General features: G+C 39.3%; 1 protein-coding gene across 1 annotated transcript in view; it reads right to left on the reverse strand.

Annotated features, from left to right (window-relative positions):
- LOC140453512 (exostosin-1-like) overlaps positions 1-16,079 on the reverse strand; it is a 255,525-nt gene that overhangs the window by 12,557 nt on the left and 226,889 nt on the right. Inside the window, exons 5-8 of the mRNA XM_072548249.1 lie at positions 15,882-16,014; positions 15,652-15,770; positions 13,939-14,034; positions 1,946-2,035 (exon numbers count right to left, since the gene is read on the reverse strand). Coding sequence (XP_072404350.1) covers positions 1,946-2,035; positions 13,939-14,034; positions 15,652-15,770; positions 15,882-16,014 — 438 coding nt within the window. The remainder of the gene's footprint in view (positions 1-1,945; positions 2,036-13,938; positions 14,035-15,651; positions 15,771-15,881; positions 16,015-16,079) is intronic.

Consider the following 16,079-nt stretch of genomic DNA (forward strand, 5'->3'; position numbering starts at 1 on the left):
AAATACCAATTAAAGAGAAGAAACGAGTGCTTAGCTTAATAATGGAACCTAGTTGTTGAGGGTGAAGGTGTAAAAGATGTAAATAATGAAAGTGAAGGAATAGAAAGAGAGTTGTAATAAAGAGGTGGCAAACATGGAAAGAATAAAAACAGTTTGGAAAGAGCAAAAATAGACTTAAAAAGTGAAAGATAGAGAGTGAAAGACATTGTGGCAAGAATTTTGTGCTCTCAAAGGTGGTGAGCTTGATGTGGGATGGCCATTTAAAAGGCAGCATTGCTTTTGGTCTGGTCCATCACTGTCTGCCTCTGCAGAACTAAGTCCTGAGGAGGAAGGTTCAGAGTCAACCTTCTTGCTCCTTTGTGAATTGAGGCCAATGAACAACCAGTTGAGAGTCTCAACCTGCTGCTGTTGTGATTAACCTGGCTCCAACTGGGCTGGTCAGTATGAGGCATTCATGAAAGTTGCAACCAGACATGATTTGGAGATGCTGGTGTTGGACAGGGGTGTACAAAGTTAAAAATCACACAACACCAGCTTATAGTCCAACAGGTTTAATTGGAAGCACTAACTTTCAGAGCATTGCTCCTTCATCAGGTGGTAGTGATGAAGGAGCGACACAACCAGACAAGCTCCTTGTCACTTGTGGGGTTGGGAGGGGTGGCGCTGGTGATCCTTTGATCAAAGACAGTCAGTATTGTGACATGTAACTCCAAGTCTAAACTGTTTCAAAGACTCTCTGGCTACTGGAATATCTGGGCATTGTTTCCCCAAAATATCTTTGTCTTGTCCCTCTTCAGAAGTACACCAAACTGTATCTAGAAACCAGTTCCCGGTTTGAGTGGAAGACTAATGTCTGATCCGGCTGAAAAACCTTTATCCATGCTATTCTTTGTAATGCTGTTCCTATCAATATACTTCTTCAATATCACTCCATATTTTCATTAGTCTTTACATCCAAAACTTCCTTCTGTCTTCGCTTCTTGTGTTCTACTTCTTCAATGTAAAATGATATCCCCTAGCACTACAATGTTTGACAAATAGTTGACAAGTCGCCTTGTCTAGCTCTGTCAATTGATTTTATAAACATCAAAGTCTCTTTACAAAAGAAAGCATGGTGACCTTTTGAATTTTTAACCTTCCTTTATTATTTAAAGTCCTGATACTGTCTATGCAGTTTGATTTCAAAAGTGGTCTGACTAATACATGATTCAGCTTCAGAATAGCATCTTTGATTAGCATTCATTTCTTTGCTCCTGTAACCTACTTTCTTATTTGTCCTTTTCTACTGTAGCGGAACATTGAACTAAGACAGAATGATTTATTATCCAATGTGCATTCAGCAACTCGCAAAGGCTACTTCAACAATGTCTCACAAACCTGAAACATCTACCACCTGGAAGGAAAGGGCAGCAGCTTCATGGGAACACTGCCATCTCCAAGATTCCCTCCAAGACATACATCATCCTGACTTAGAAATATACTGTTGTTCATTCACCCAGGGTCAATATTCTAGAACTCAGTAACAAATAATATTGTAGGAGCACCTTCATCACACACGCAACAGCAATTCAAGAAAGGAGCTCACCATCATTTTCTCTTGGACAGTTAGACATGGGCAACAAATCCTAGCCTCGCCAATGATGCCTACATCCTTCCAATTTTTTCCTTAAAAATCCTTACATATTTTTACTGGTCATATTTCTATTCTAGATAACACATGTACCCATTCTTGAGTCTTTCCTGACATTAATTACTTTAAACTGCATCTGCCACTTACTGGTCGATATTCGCTTCAGAATTGGATTGCATCATCCTTCATTACTTGCACTGTCTATTTTTAAATTCTTTATGAAATCATAAATTTTACATAGACATTTAAATAATAAGTAATAATAAGTATACATTCTTTTCACAGAGTGTACAACAGCTTAGGGAATTGAGGTACCTCATTGGTGGAGAGTACGGTGTCCTCATCCAGGCTTAGCACAGCATCTGTTGTTATGGCATCATAGGGAAAGAAGCGACTACTCATGGCCTTGAAAGGAAGAAGTATTGGAATTAATATGAGATCTTCCCAACTGAAGTACTATGTTCTTATAAAGTTAACATCACACAGGTGAAGACTAACACATGAGGCGAGATACTTGATGAATATGCAGCTCCCTTAGGAGAGAGGGGGAGAAAATAAGGCTTTAACACAGTAGTGAGTAACCTTCTCCTTAGGTAAAGCTCAGTTGGCCAGATGGCTGGTGATGCAGAGTGACACAAATGGTTGAGGTTACCACAAAGTACTCTTCTTCTCAATATCTCCCCTTGCCTTACATGTGGTGACCTCAGGTAATATCACCACCAGTCATCACCCTCTAATGAGAGAGCAGTCCTACTGTGGTAAGACTATGGTGACATTACCTTTAACTTTCTCCTTGTTTGTCACTCTCTCTGGGTAAGTTGATTTGCTGCAGGATTTGGCTCAACAGCTATCATTTGTTCACTTTGTAATGCCTATTGGAGCTGTCCGTACATAGTCTCAAGTCATTACCTAATGACCACAGATGCAGGAGCTGCATGGCAGTGATTGATAGTAAGAAACTTGGCTGATATTTTTATTCTGTCTTGGTGCTGGTGTGCTATCTCAGCACAGCCCAGAATACTGAGTACAGGGCTGGCCTTTTCAGCCTGGTTAAAGCTACAGTGTGCCTGACAGAGCTGAAAGATTTGCCAACCACCAGGAGGGAGAAGGGGCCTGGATCACTGCTCACAGCATTCTGATTGATTCGAGTTTCCAGGAATGAAACAAGTGAACTCAGCAGCACTGGAGAAAATCATGCCAACAGACAAAAAAAAACTTATTTTTAAATTCTTTGAGTAGTTTTGTTTATTAGTTCTAATACAAATACAAGAATAAGAGCTTGTTTGACTAACAGTAAAGAATCATTCGTTTGTTTTTTTGATTAGTCGTATAAAGAAGAATACTAACAACATCAGGCTACCTATTTTGGGTGCAATTTGGGCAGGTGATTAGGGTCAGAGGTCACGTGATGACACCTCCAGAAATATCTGTAAGTAGAGATGGCACCTGTATGAATAACCAAAGTCATTTTTCTCCATTGCCTGGTAAAAGTTCTATTAGCATATAATTGGAAGGTCGCATCATTGGTAAAATTACTAATCACATCCAACAGACAAAAAAAAAGTTTAAAGAAAAGTTTCCTACAAGACAATTGGTCAGTCAAATTCAAAAGCCTTTTGGTCAGCATTAATTTAGCTTTCTTTTTCACAAGAACCTTCATTTTACGTTTAGCTAGAACTATTTCATGTCTTTGTAGTATTCTATTAATGCAGGTTATGTAAAATTCACATACAGATTATATAGAGGCTGTGCCAAGTTTACATACATACCTTATATAAAGTGGGTACAACTATCAATAGAATACCTTTAGGCTGGTGACAAGCCACAAATGAATAACTTGTAGACTGCAAACACCCCTGTACATATATCCTAAGCAGGCTGCATTTAGCTGCTGTATACGCTTTTTACAGGGTTATAAGTACTGGCAATATTTATGAGGTATACAGAAGACAACACACATACAAACCATACACAGGTTGTAGTTATCAGAGAAGTTAAATACAGACTACAAATGTACATATTTAGAAAATTCCTTCCACAATCAGTGTAGAAAATAATAAGTATCCTCTCAGTTTATTTACTTCATTTCATTCCAACATATCCTGCTACACTTTCCTCCCTCATGTACTTATCTAGCGGTTGCTTAAATGCATATGTGTGACCTAAATGCATTTACATGAGCTAGTCAGCAAGCAAATAGAGGCTACATGTTCATATTGAGATTTAAAAGAAGACTTGCTTTTTATACGGTGTCTCTTATAATAACAGAACGCCTCATAGTGTTTTGCAGTCAGTCAAGTACTTTTGAAGTCACAATTACAATATAGAAAACATGGCATTCCATTTGTGCACAAAACATCCTACAAACCGCATATGACCAGATAATCTGGTTTTGTGGTGTTTTTGTGAAGAATAGTAACTCCCTGATCTTCTTCAAAATAGTGCCATTGGAGCCTTTACATTCTGCCAAGAGGATAGACAGACCTTTGGTTTCAAGTCTCACCCAAACACATTCAAAACAGCAGCACTTCTCCTGTGCTATATAGAATCTCTTTGTGCTCAAGTCCTGCAGTGGGACCTGAACCCTCACCTTCTAACTCAGAAGCAAGAATGGTACCAAGTGAGCTAAAGCTGATAATTTAAACTTATCAGTTAAGATCCTTTGACAAATCACACAGTTGGAGAAAAGTGTCAAGGCCAACAGCCAAAATGAACATGGTTTCAGTTGAGATGTTAGTCTCTCAAAGGAGAAACAATGAAAACTTATCAAAGGCTGGGTAATTCAACAAGGCACTTGGCACTGTGAAAGAATATGCCAAAAGATCAGAAAAAAAAACTTGGACAAACAAGGTAACTCAACAAAACACTTGATACTGTGAAGGAATATGGTAAAGCATCAGAAAAGAAGCAATATCTTGGACAAACATCCACCATCTACAAAGCACAAGTCAGGAGTGTGATGGAATACTCCCCATTGCTTGAATGAGTGCAGCTCGAACAACATAAAAAGCTTGACACCATCCAGCATAAAGCAGCCTGCTTCACTGGCATGACATCTACTAGCATCCACTCCGTCCACCACTATTGCTCAGTAGCAGCATTGTGTACTATCCACAAGATGCTCTGCAGAAATTCACCAAAGACCCTCAGACAGCACCTTCCAAACCCATGGCCAGTTCCATCTAGAAGGACAAGAGCAACAAATACAAGGGATCACCACTACCTTCAAGTTTCCATCTAAGCCACTAACCATCCTGACTTGGAAAAATATCACCATTCCCTCACTGTCATTGGGTTGAAATCCTGGAATTCTCTAATGGCATCATGGGTCAACTCAGAGTAGATGAACTGCAGCTGTTCAAGAAGACAGTTCACCGCCACCTTCTCAAGGGCAACTAGAGATGGCCAATAAATGCTGGCCAGCCAGTGATGCCCACATCTCACAAATTAACTTTAAAATTAAAGTAATTAAAAATGAAGAACCAAGCATTTGGCAAAATGAAGTTGAGTGGAGCTCTGGAAGCATATTAATCAAGTCAATGGCTGCTGCCAAAAGTCAATGGAAAGGACAGATACTAGGGCAACGTGAAGAAATTGATCAAGTACTAAACAGTTCTGCCTATAAAATGATATTAATCACCAGGTTAGCAGGAATGTTCATTAGTAATATTTTGCAATGAATAAATTAATGTGTGTAGTTGATGTATATTTTGAGTGTTACAACATGATTATGATAATTGTCAGAATCCAATCAACCATGAATTACCAAACTGCACACAAATCTGAATAATATGACGAGCAGAGAATAAGAAATTCTTTCAGCTGAAAAAGCTGGTTCATTTCTCAGGCCAGTTTACAAAATTATGAGTGGCATGGATAGGATAAATAGACAAAGTCTTTTCCCTGGGGTTGGGGAGTCCAGAACTAGAGGGCATAGGTTTAGGGTGAGAGGGGAAAGATATAAAAGAGACCTAAGGGACAACTTTTTCACGGAGAGGGTGATACTGTATGGAATGAGTTGCTAGAAGAGGTGGTAGAGGCTGGTACAATTGCAACATTTAAGAGGCATTTAGATGGTTATATGAATAGGAAGGGTTTGGAGAGATCTGGGCAGGGTGCTGGCAGGTGGGACTAGATTGGGTTGGGATATCTGGTTGGCATGGATGGGTTGGACCGAAGGGGTCTGTTTCCATGCTGTACATCTCTATGACTCTATGAGAAGCAATTTTAGTTCCATCATAGCTGAATGGAGTGAAAAAGGTGAAGTATAGAGTTAGGAGAGTGTCACCAGGGTTCATGGGGGTAACAGACACAAAGGGATTATGTAAATGTTGTGCTTTTCTCACTGACACTATAAAGGTGATTATAATGAGATCATGGAATCATCAAATGATGCAGCACAGGAGGAGGTGGTCTATTAGATCATTTTGGAAGATCTATCCAATTAAAACTACTTCCTTTGCTCTTTTATCAGATCACTGCAAATCATCTCCCTTCAAATGAATATCAAAGAACAAAGAGAACAAAGAGAACAAAGAAAATTTACAGCCCAGGAACAGGCCTTTTGGCCTTCCAAGCCTGAGCTGATCCAAATCCATTGTCTAAACCTATCGCCCAATTCCTAAGCATCTGTATCCCTCTGCTCCACACCTACTCATGTATCTGTCCAGATGCATCTTAAATGAATCTACCATGCCTGCCTCTACCACCTCTGTTGGCAACGCGTTCCAAACGCCCACCACCTTCTGTGTGAAGTACTTGTCACGTGTATCCCCCTTAAACTTTCCACCTCTCACCTTGAAAGAATGACGTCTCGTTATTGAATCCTTCACCCTGGGAAAAAGCTTGTCTCTACACCCTGTCTATACTCTTCATGATTTTGTAAACCTCAATCAGGTCCCCCCTCAATCTCCTTTTTTCTAATGAAAATAAACCTAACCTACTCAACCTTTCTTCATAGCTAGCACCTTCCATACCAGGTAACATCCTCGTAAACCTTCTCTGCACCCTCTCCAAAGTGTCCACATCCTAATATGGCAACCAGAACTGTACACAGCATTCTAAATGCAGCCGAACCAATGTCTTGTACAATTTTAAATGTTTTGCCAGCTTTTATACTCAATACCCTGTCCAATGAAGGCAAGCATACTATACGTCTTCTTGACCACTCTATCCACCTGTGCAGCAAACTTCAGGGTACAATGGACCTGCACTCCAGATCTCTCTGCTCATCAACTTTTCCCATGGCTCTTTCATTCAATGTATAATTCGGTTTAGAATTAGTCTTGCCTAAATGCATCACCTCACATCTGTCTGGATTGAAAATCATCTGCCACTTTTCCGCCCAACTCTCCAGTCTATCTATATCCTCCTGTATTCTCTGACAGTCCCTTATGCTTTCTGCTACTCCACCAATCTTCGTGTCATCTGCAAACTTGCTGATCATGCCAACAGTGCCCTCTTCCAGATCACTTGTGTACATTGCAAACAATAGCCCCAACACTGACCCCTGTGGAACACCACTGGTAACATTTCTCTATTTCAAGAAACTCCCTTCAATTACTACTCTCTGACTCCTGTTGCTCAACCAGTTCTTTATCCACCTAGCTAGAACACCCTGCACACCATGTGACTTCACTTTCTCAATTAGTCTACCTGGGGAACTTTATCAAACGTCTTACTAAAGTCCATGTATTATGAGCCTTCCTTCATCTATCAACTTGGTCACTTCCTCGAAGAACTCTATTAAGTTGGTAAGGCACAATCTCCCCCACACAAAAACATGTTGCCTATCACTGATAAGCCCATTCTTTTCTAAATATAAATAGATCCTATCCCTCAGTACCTTCTTCAGCAACTTTCCCATCACTGACGTCAGGCTCACTGGTCTGTAATTACCTGGAATATCCCTACTACCCTGCTTGTACAGAGGGACAACATGAGCAACCCTCCAGCCCTCTGGCACCTCACCTGTATTTAAGGATGCCACAAAAATATCTGTCAGGGCCCCAGCTATTTCCTCTCTCACCTCTCACCTCCCTTAGCAACCTGGGATAGATCCCATCCGGTCTATTTGCCCACCTTAATAACCTCTAGCCTACCCAACACATCTTCCCTACTTATGTCAACGTGATCCAGACTAATCAAACTTTTATCTCTAATCTCAACATTCATCATGTTCCTCTCCTCATCACAAGGCAACAAACGGCTGAGGTAAGCAAAATAGCAATAGATTGTTTGCACCAATCAGCACAATGATAAAATGCGAGTGAATAAAATCTTTCCATCAAAGGTGGAATGTAGAAATCTCTCCTACAAACCATTTGTTACTGCTTCCATAAATTAGAGTCATAGAGATGTACAGCATGGAAACAGTCCCTTCGGTCCAACTCGTCCATGCTGACCAGATATTCCAACCCAATCTAGTCCCACCCGCCAGCACGTGGACCATATCCCTCCAAACCCTTCCTATTCATATACCCATCCAGATGCCTTTTAAATGTTGCAATTGTACCAGCCTCCACCACTTCCTCTGGCAGCTTATTTCAGACACGTACCACCCTCTGAGTGAAAAAGTTGTCCCTTAGTCTTTTTTATATCTTTCCCCTTTCACCATAAACCTATGCCCTCTAGTTCTGGACTCCCCCACCCCAGGGAAAAGACTTTGTCTATTTATCCTGTCCATGCCCCTCATGATTTCATAAACCTCTATGAGGTCACCCCTCAGCCTCTGACACTCCAGGGAAAACAGCCCTAGCCTATTTAACCTCTCCCTGTAGCTCAAATCCTCCAGCCCTAGCAACATCCTTGTAAATCTTTTCTGAACCCTTTCAAGTTTCACAACATCTTTCCGATAGGAAGGCGATCAGAATTGCATGCAATATTTCAACAGTGGCCTAACCAATGTCCTGTACAGCCGCAACATGACCTCCCAACTCCTGTACTCAATACTCTGACCAATAAAGGAAAGCATACCAAATACCTTCATCACAATCCTGTGACTTTACTTTCAAGGTGCTAAGAACCTGCACTCCAAGGTCTCTTTGTTCAGCAACACTTCCTAAGACCTGACCATTAAGTGTATAAGTCCTGCTAAGATTTGCTTTCCCAAAATGCAGCATCTCACATTTATCTGAATTAAACTCCATCTGCCACTTCTCAGCCCATTGGCCCATCTGGTCAAGATCCCTTCTGAAGTAACCTTCTTCGCTGTCCACTACACATCCAATTTTGGTGTCATCAGCAAACTTACTAACTGTACCTCTCATGCTTGCATCCAAATCATTTATCACATTCTTCCAAAGTGGAAGTGGACGCCTGACTAGCCAATCAGATTAATGTATAAACGGAATAGAGGGATATTGAAGGGCCAGAGTGGGAGATATGAAAGGATATGGAGATTGAGGTCAAATGGGTTGAATATTGAAAGGTATGTGGAATGAACTGGACAATATGCTTGGACTGTGGCATGAGAGTCAATTTGCACCATGTTAAATATTAAAGGGCATGGAGGGATGAGCAGCTCCTGTATCAGCACAGTCTGCTTCCATGCTGAAAATGTTCTGGTCACAGACTACCACAGCACAAGCCCATTTTTCCGAGGTAAGGTTCTGTGGAACGTCTTTCCATGCCTTAATTCCAAAATTTCTATTGTGTTCATCTTCGAGCATTTACTTTTCTAGGTGACAAGTTTCCATGGAATTATTCAAGAAACATGCAGTTTCACACAGATTTAATCATCACCATCTGTTCCTAATCAGATATTCAGCCAGCTCAATTTAAAAGGTGTTAATTGGGACAATAAGCTTTCGTGGGAAATGCATTCCATAGAAACACCACTTTATTGCAAGAAAGCTCACTGTGATCTCAAGCCTTGTTTGATGCTTGTTCATTGTGATTGATGCAGTTAACCTTTCAGGCTGTTTATGACTTCTCCTGTTGATTTTTTCAATTCAATCTGAAAGGTCCAACCTTAAAAATAATCATCTATTTGTCTTTTAAACAACACGTCTGTCAAAGTTTAAAGATCTGACTGTACAGAGTGATATTATTAGTCCTAGTCAGAATTGAGACGCTTGTGTAATTCTCCTGGAAACCACACTTTCTGTAGGTGACTGGGATTGATTTTAAGGAAAATCATTTGTAGTACCTAATTATCCTTCACCTTCTGCATTTTATTGGAGAAATCATTCTGCTCTTGTGTTCCTGTTGCTAGTGATTTAGTCAAAAGCTCAGTTGATTGTTGTAGGTGCAGAGTCTTTGCAAATTGGAGTTGCTGTTGTGCAGGCATTGGTTTGTTGGAAAATAGTTATTTGCTGTGATTCCACCACAGGTTCTGCCTCATCTCATGATGTAGCACCTCTTGGTTGGCAAGGAGCACTCTTACTTCTAAGTCAGGTGGTTGAGAATTTGAGTCTCCCTCCAAGACTCAAGCATTAAAATCAAGGCTGACACCTCAGTGTAGTGTGCTTTGAGTGTTGCACTGACAGATGTGCTGTTTCCTGAATGAGATGAGAAACTGAGGCACCATCTGTACCTTCAGGATGATGTGGAAGAACTCCTGGCACTTTTCCAAAGAGGAGCAGGAGAGTTATTCTTTGGTGCAATGGCCTTCATTCATCCCGTGTTCAACATCATGAAAGCAGATTATTCAATCATTACATTGATGTCTGTGGGAGCTTGATGTGCTTTAATTGGCTGCTGAATTTCCTATATTACCACATTTACTAAACTTCAAAAGTCTACAATTGACTGCAGTGCACTTTAGGATATCCTGTGGTCTTAGAAGGTGCTATATAAATGCATGTTTCTTTCACTAATTGGCTGACACAGTAGTATCAATAAATATTGTGTTGAAACCTATCCCAAACTGTTTATATATTGTTCTGCTTTTGATAGTTATTGAGATTCTTCAGCAGTAAACAAAGAAATGGTCGAGTTTGACTGAAAGCACAAGAACTTATATTCCGGGAATTGATTCTGGAGGTTCTTGGTGCTTTATTATCGTGCAGATTGAAAACCTCACTGTCAGTCAAAAGAATCCAGCATTAAATAGGATGGTTCCCATCGCATGTAGTGGTGGCACTGGTGTTTTTGCTGCCAAAAATCAGTGGATGGTATAAACAATCATCACCTGGTAATGACAAGTAAAGGAATGCCTTTCCGGAGTCTTCATCAGGGTAAAGAATGAACATCACTCAGCCATGAACAAAATGTTTTATCGGAGTGTTAATGAGGTGAGAAGAATGCCTGAAACAACCAATGTGCTTAATGTGTAACAATGGGCACCTTTGTATTGATACTGGAGTATGCCTTAAACCTTAATGGGGTCATTGACTGACACATTGCATTTGACAGTCAGCTTTTGCCCTTCCTAGAATGATCTGTGTTATGGTTATGGGCATTGGTTGAATGAGCATTATTTTCCCTATTATATTTCATCCAAGTGTCCGGTCTTATACTGTTCAGATCCTAACCACCATTCAAGCTATGAGACCAGTTCATCTGGGTATGAGGGGACATCAATGTCTGCCCTTCAGTGTCATTCAATTCTAAATATTTTGACATATAGTTACTAAACAGTACATAACTTGAGTATTGCTAGAGAAAAAGACATGCCATTGCATGTTTAGATGTGTACTCATCAGGACTTTTGCAAAAATACCAAATTTTAATGGAAACAACAAACTGCATTGCATAAGAAACAGGGGGTTGACTAGTCGGTACGTGGACTCTGAGATTGAGGCAATGCCTTGGAGAATGCCCTAAAACAGTCCAGATTCAATGGGCCAAAAAGCCTCTTCTGTTATGTATGATCCTATGAAAATTTTCATTTAAATTCAGAAAAGCCGAGTCAACTCCAATAGGTTGACTGTGGGGAATACAAGCAAGAACAGAATCACCAAGCTCTTATTGAATTAAAAAGACACATGTCTGGACAACTTCATTTCTCCTTCAATAAACAAGGATCTATGAATATATGTAGCTTCTAACAAATATAAATAAGCTACTTTGTGACCTCGAGTGAGACTTCTTAAATTTGTTGTTAGTGTTCAAAAAGTGCTGCCCAATAGCAGAATTGCATCTCATGATGTCAGAAGACTGGATAAAATATAAAAAAATCCAAAAACTTAAGAGAAAAATTACAGTGCAAGAGAAAGCGAGCCAGAAATATGTAAACAGGTAGGAAGAGTATCTATAAATAGTTCAAGAAGAGTTAACAAAGTGAACACTGCTCCTTCAGAAAGTGTGACTGGGGAATGAATAATGGAAAATAAGGAATTGACAGATGATTTGAATACTTTGCATCTGTCTTCACTTAGAGGATAGAAATACTACCCCAGAAGCAGTAATTAATGAGGAAATGGAAAGGGTAGAGGGACTCAAGAAATTCACAATCACTAGAGAAGTGGTAACAAGCAAATTGTTGGAGTTGTGAGCTGACAAGTTCCTAACGGACTTCACCGTAGGGTCTTAAAAGAAGTGGCCAGTGAGATAGTTGAGATAATTTTCCACTTTCCTCCTTGATTTAGGGACAATGTCATTAGATTGAAAGTTAGCAAATATAACTCCTTTTTCAAAAGTGGGAGAGACAGAAAGCAGGAAAATGCAGGACAGTTAGCTTAGCATCTGTCATAGAGAAAATGTTTGAATCCATTATTAAAGAAGTTATAACAGGGCACTTGGACAATTTCAAGGCAACCAGGTAGGATCAACATGATTTTGTAGAATTGAAATCATGTTTAAACAAACTACTGGAAATCTTTGTTGAGGTAACATGTACCATGGGATTAAGGATTCTGATGGATGTACGTACTTAGATTTCCAGAACATATTTGTTAAGGTGCTACATTAAAGGTTATTACATAAAATAAATTCCCATGATATAGGGGTAACATATTGTCATGGATTGAAGATTGGCTAGTTTACAGGAAGCAGCGAATAAGCATAAATTTTTCTAATTGGCAAGTTGTAAAGGGTAGTGTGCCACAGGAATCAGTTTTGAGATCTCAATTATTTATAATTCATATAAATTACTTCAATGAAGGGATAAAAGATTCTGGTTGTCAAATTTTCTGATGGTACAAAGACAGGTAGGTAAGTAAGTTGTGAAGAAGACACAAGATAGTTACACAGGATATTGACAGGGTAAATGAATGGACAAAAATGTAGTAAATGGAGTATATTGTGGGAAAATGAGGAATGTTCCATTTTGGCAGGAAGAATAAAGTAGAAGCATTTCATTTAAATTATTAGTGATTGTAGTGTTTTGAGATGCACGAATCACAAAAGGTTAGTATGCAGGTATAACAAATAATTAAAAAAGCTAATAGAATATAATCATTTATTGCAAGGGGATTAAACTCAAAAGTAGGTAGTTGATATTGGGCACCGACGAGACCACATGTAGAGTATTGTGCATAGTACTGGTCACTTTATTTAAGGTCTGATGTAAATGTGTTGGAAATAGTTCAGAGAAGCTTGTGGTTTCAAATAAATCAAATAAAATGGACTATAACCTGGTGCTGTGTGATTTTTGACTTTGTCCATGCCAGTCGAACACCAGCACCTCCACATCAAGAAAATGTTGGACAGGCTAGCTTGTATCTGCTGGAGCTTAGAAGAGTAAAGGGTCACTTGATTAAACCATATCAAATCCTGAAGAGGACTGACAGGGTATATGTGGAAAGGATGTTTCCTCTGAAAGGTTAACCCAGAAAAAAGGATCACAGTTTAAAAATCAGGGCTTGCTCATTGAAAACAGAGATTAGACCATTTTCTCCCAGAGAGTTATGAGTGTTTGGAACTCTCTCCCTGAAAAGATGGTGCAAGCAGAGTTCTTGAACATTCTTAAGCCAGAAGAATGGAGACTCTTGTTAAGTCAGACTTGCAAGGTTAGCAATAGGCAGGAATGTGGTAGAAATGAGATTACTTTTAGATCTTATTTAATGGTGGAGTAAGCTTGATGGTTGAAATGGCCTACTTCTACTCCTGATTTTACACACTCATATGTAACACCCTACACAGCGGCAGTCCAATTACCCTGTTCTTGTTTTCCATCCCTCTTGCTTCATCTGTACTAAATCCTGTTCATTCACCTCACCATCACAGTTATTCTTAACTCCAGCCCTGTTACCAAGCTTCATATCTACACTTCAACAGACCTCAATATTATAGTAAGCCCTGAATGTATTGTCCTTGGAAAAAGCAGCTGTTCCAAATTACCTTAGGTGCTAAGATGTCAATAGGTTCATTAAACCAATAACATTTTGCAAGTAAGTCATTCTTAAATAACAGTTACTCCTTACCTTACGTTCTCCTCTTATGAATATAAGAGGCAGTCTAGTGGAGGGCCATTTACCTCTTGGGGGTAATGGTTTGTCACAATTCCACAAGATAATTATCTAGGATCAAAATAGCAAAGGTTATTTTATAGGTAGATAAAAATGATATAGAACTAACTGAAGCTGCAAAACATTTGTGGTCAAAATAGTATCTTTATTACAACAATATGTCAATACAGAACTTCTAATCATACTTTCACCAGAGGCTTTAAACAAAATCAAAATTTTCATTCTGGAAAAGAAAACCTACAATAAAGCTATCCACGAGCAAAACACATAGGAATATAAATACAGATTGTGTCAAAAACCTGGTATTGGGAATTGTTTATGGTCACATTATATGAAAGCCTCATTGAGAATGGTTTTCTGCTGAGATGGAAATGCAGGTTTATACAAATGACCATGATATTATTTGAAGAATAAATACTTTATTTCCATTAAATCCACTTATTGTAATGTCAGCATCTAACAAAAAAGCAGCCTTGTAACTTTTCAGCTTTTTGTCAGCTTGGATTGTTTTGATTGGTCGGTTTAGAGGAAGCATCTATTGGTGTTTATTCAATGGGAACCAAAGTCTGGAGCAAGTGACACATGTGACTGTCAATGGTTGGTAATGGTGCGTATGGGGGAGGTTGAAGGAGAACAAAAGTACCAGAAACTAAGGGGAGCCCAACAATGACAATGATTGCTGGAGAGAATGATTCTTTGAGAGATGTGATGGAAGTAATGGGAAGATTGGAGATATCATGGATGGGATAGAAGAAATGAGATGGCAATTTGAGGGAAGACATAGCATTAGAGGGATGGGGATGAAAAAATGAAATTGACTAAGTCTGTCAAAATTATAGAGATAATTATTTGATTCATATATTAATTGAAAACTATTCATTGTGTTAAAAATAAAGATTTTCTAGTTTAGAAAAAGTGTATGCTGAGATAGAAGAATTTGATTCTACAGATACAGAAGATAGTAAACCATACTGTCCAGTGTTTACACAGCTTAACTTCGATAGACATGCCACAAACTCAAACTCAAGGAAAGAATAATTACACTGCTGTTACAAACTTGAATTATAAACAAGGACATTGTTATGGAACAACTTGGTAGTTAGACAAGCAGCCCTCTGGCATCTTGCTTGCCATCACTATTGCTCATGCGCTTGCCTTGATCCACCCAAAATGTAGGCTGCCTCTGTAGTGTAGCAACAAAGCAGCTGGAGTTGGCATCAGTTGGAAGAGGCATTAAATTAAAGCCCTGACCAATATGTATTTCTCAATTAAAATTACTGAAGCACATTAACTGATAATTCTTATGTTGCTGCCTGTGGGAACTTGCTGTGTATAAGTTAGCTGCCATATTTCCTACAACAGCAACCACACTTTCAAAATACTTTGTTGGACGCAACATACTTAGGAGTTGTAAATGGTGCTACATACATGCCAGTTTTTTTGTATCTCTCATGTTGTTCGACAGACAGTAAGCCTATTATGGAGTTTCACAGTGGCAACATAATGCTCTAGAACAGAGACAGATTATGACTGTGAGAAAGTGTCCTTCTTTCTTCAGATCAGCATCAGGTCCACTCAGTGGTACAAAAAAGTGGTAGCAAAATAACAAAAACAAAACACAGGAAAAGTAAGGAGGAAAAAAGCATGCAAATGAGAGTTGGAACACACCTGTGCACAGTACTTGGATTTTGCTAATGCTAAGATCAACTTGATAATGGGCTGAGACTGGGAAACCAGAGGCGAGACTGCGTAAATCAACCCAGTGAATTCCTTCTTGGGAGTTAAACCTGCAAACAAAATATAACAACCATGTCAGGATTGAGAAGTAGTGAAGCAACATGAACAATTCAATGAGTACCTGCAGGACTATTCATGAAATATTCCAGTTTCATTATTACCCTCATCCAAGTAGTAGAAAGGGAAATCTGCTGTATGTGTCGAATATTGCGGGAGCACAAACAATCCTCCAGGCAGTTTGTTCCACATGAGTTTATTCCGTGAAACATGTGTGAATATTCTATCTTTAATGATCTGAAAAGAAGCAATGAATTGGGTCAATCATCAACGGAATAGCTATCACAGCCAACATTTGATTC

This window comes from Chiloscyllium punctatum, chromosome 27, assembly GCF_047496795.1.
Source record: "Chiloscyllium punctatum isolate Juve2018m chromosome 27, sChiPun1.3, whole genome shotgun sequence".
In the NCBI taxonomy this organism is placed as follows: domain Eukaryota; kingdom Metazoa; phylum Chordata; class Chondrichthyes; order Orectolobiformes; family Hemiscylliidae; genus Chiloscyllium; species Chiloscyllium punctatum.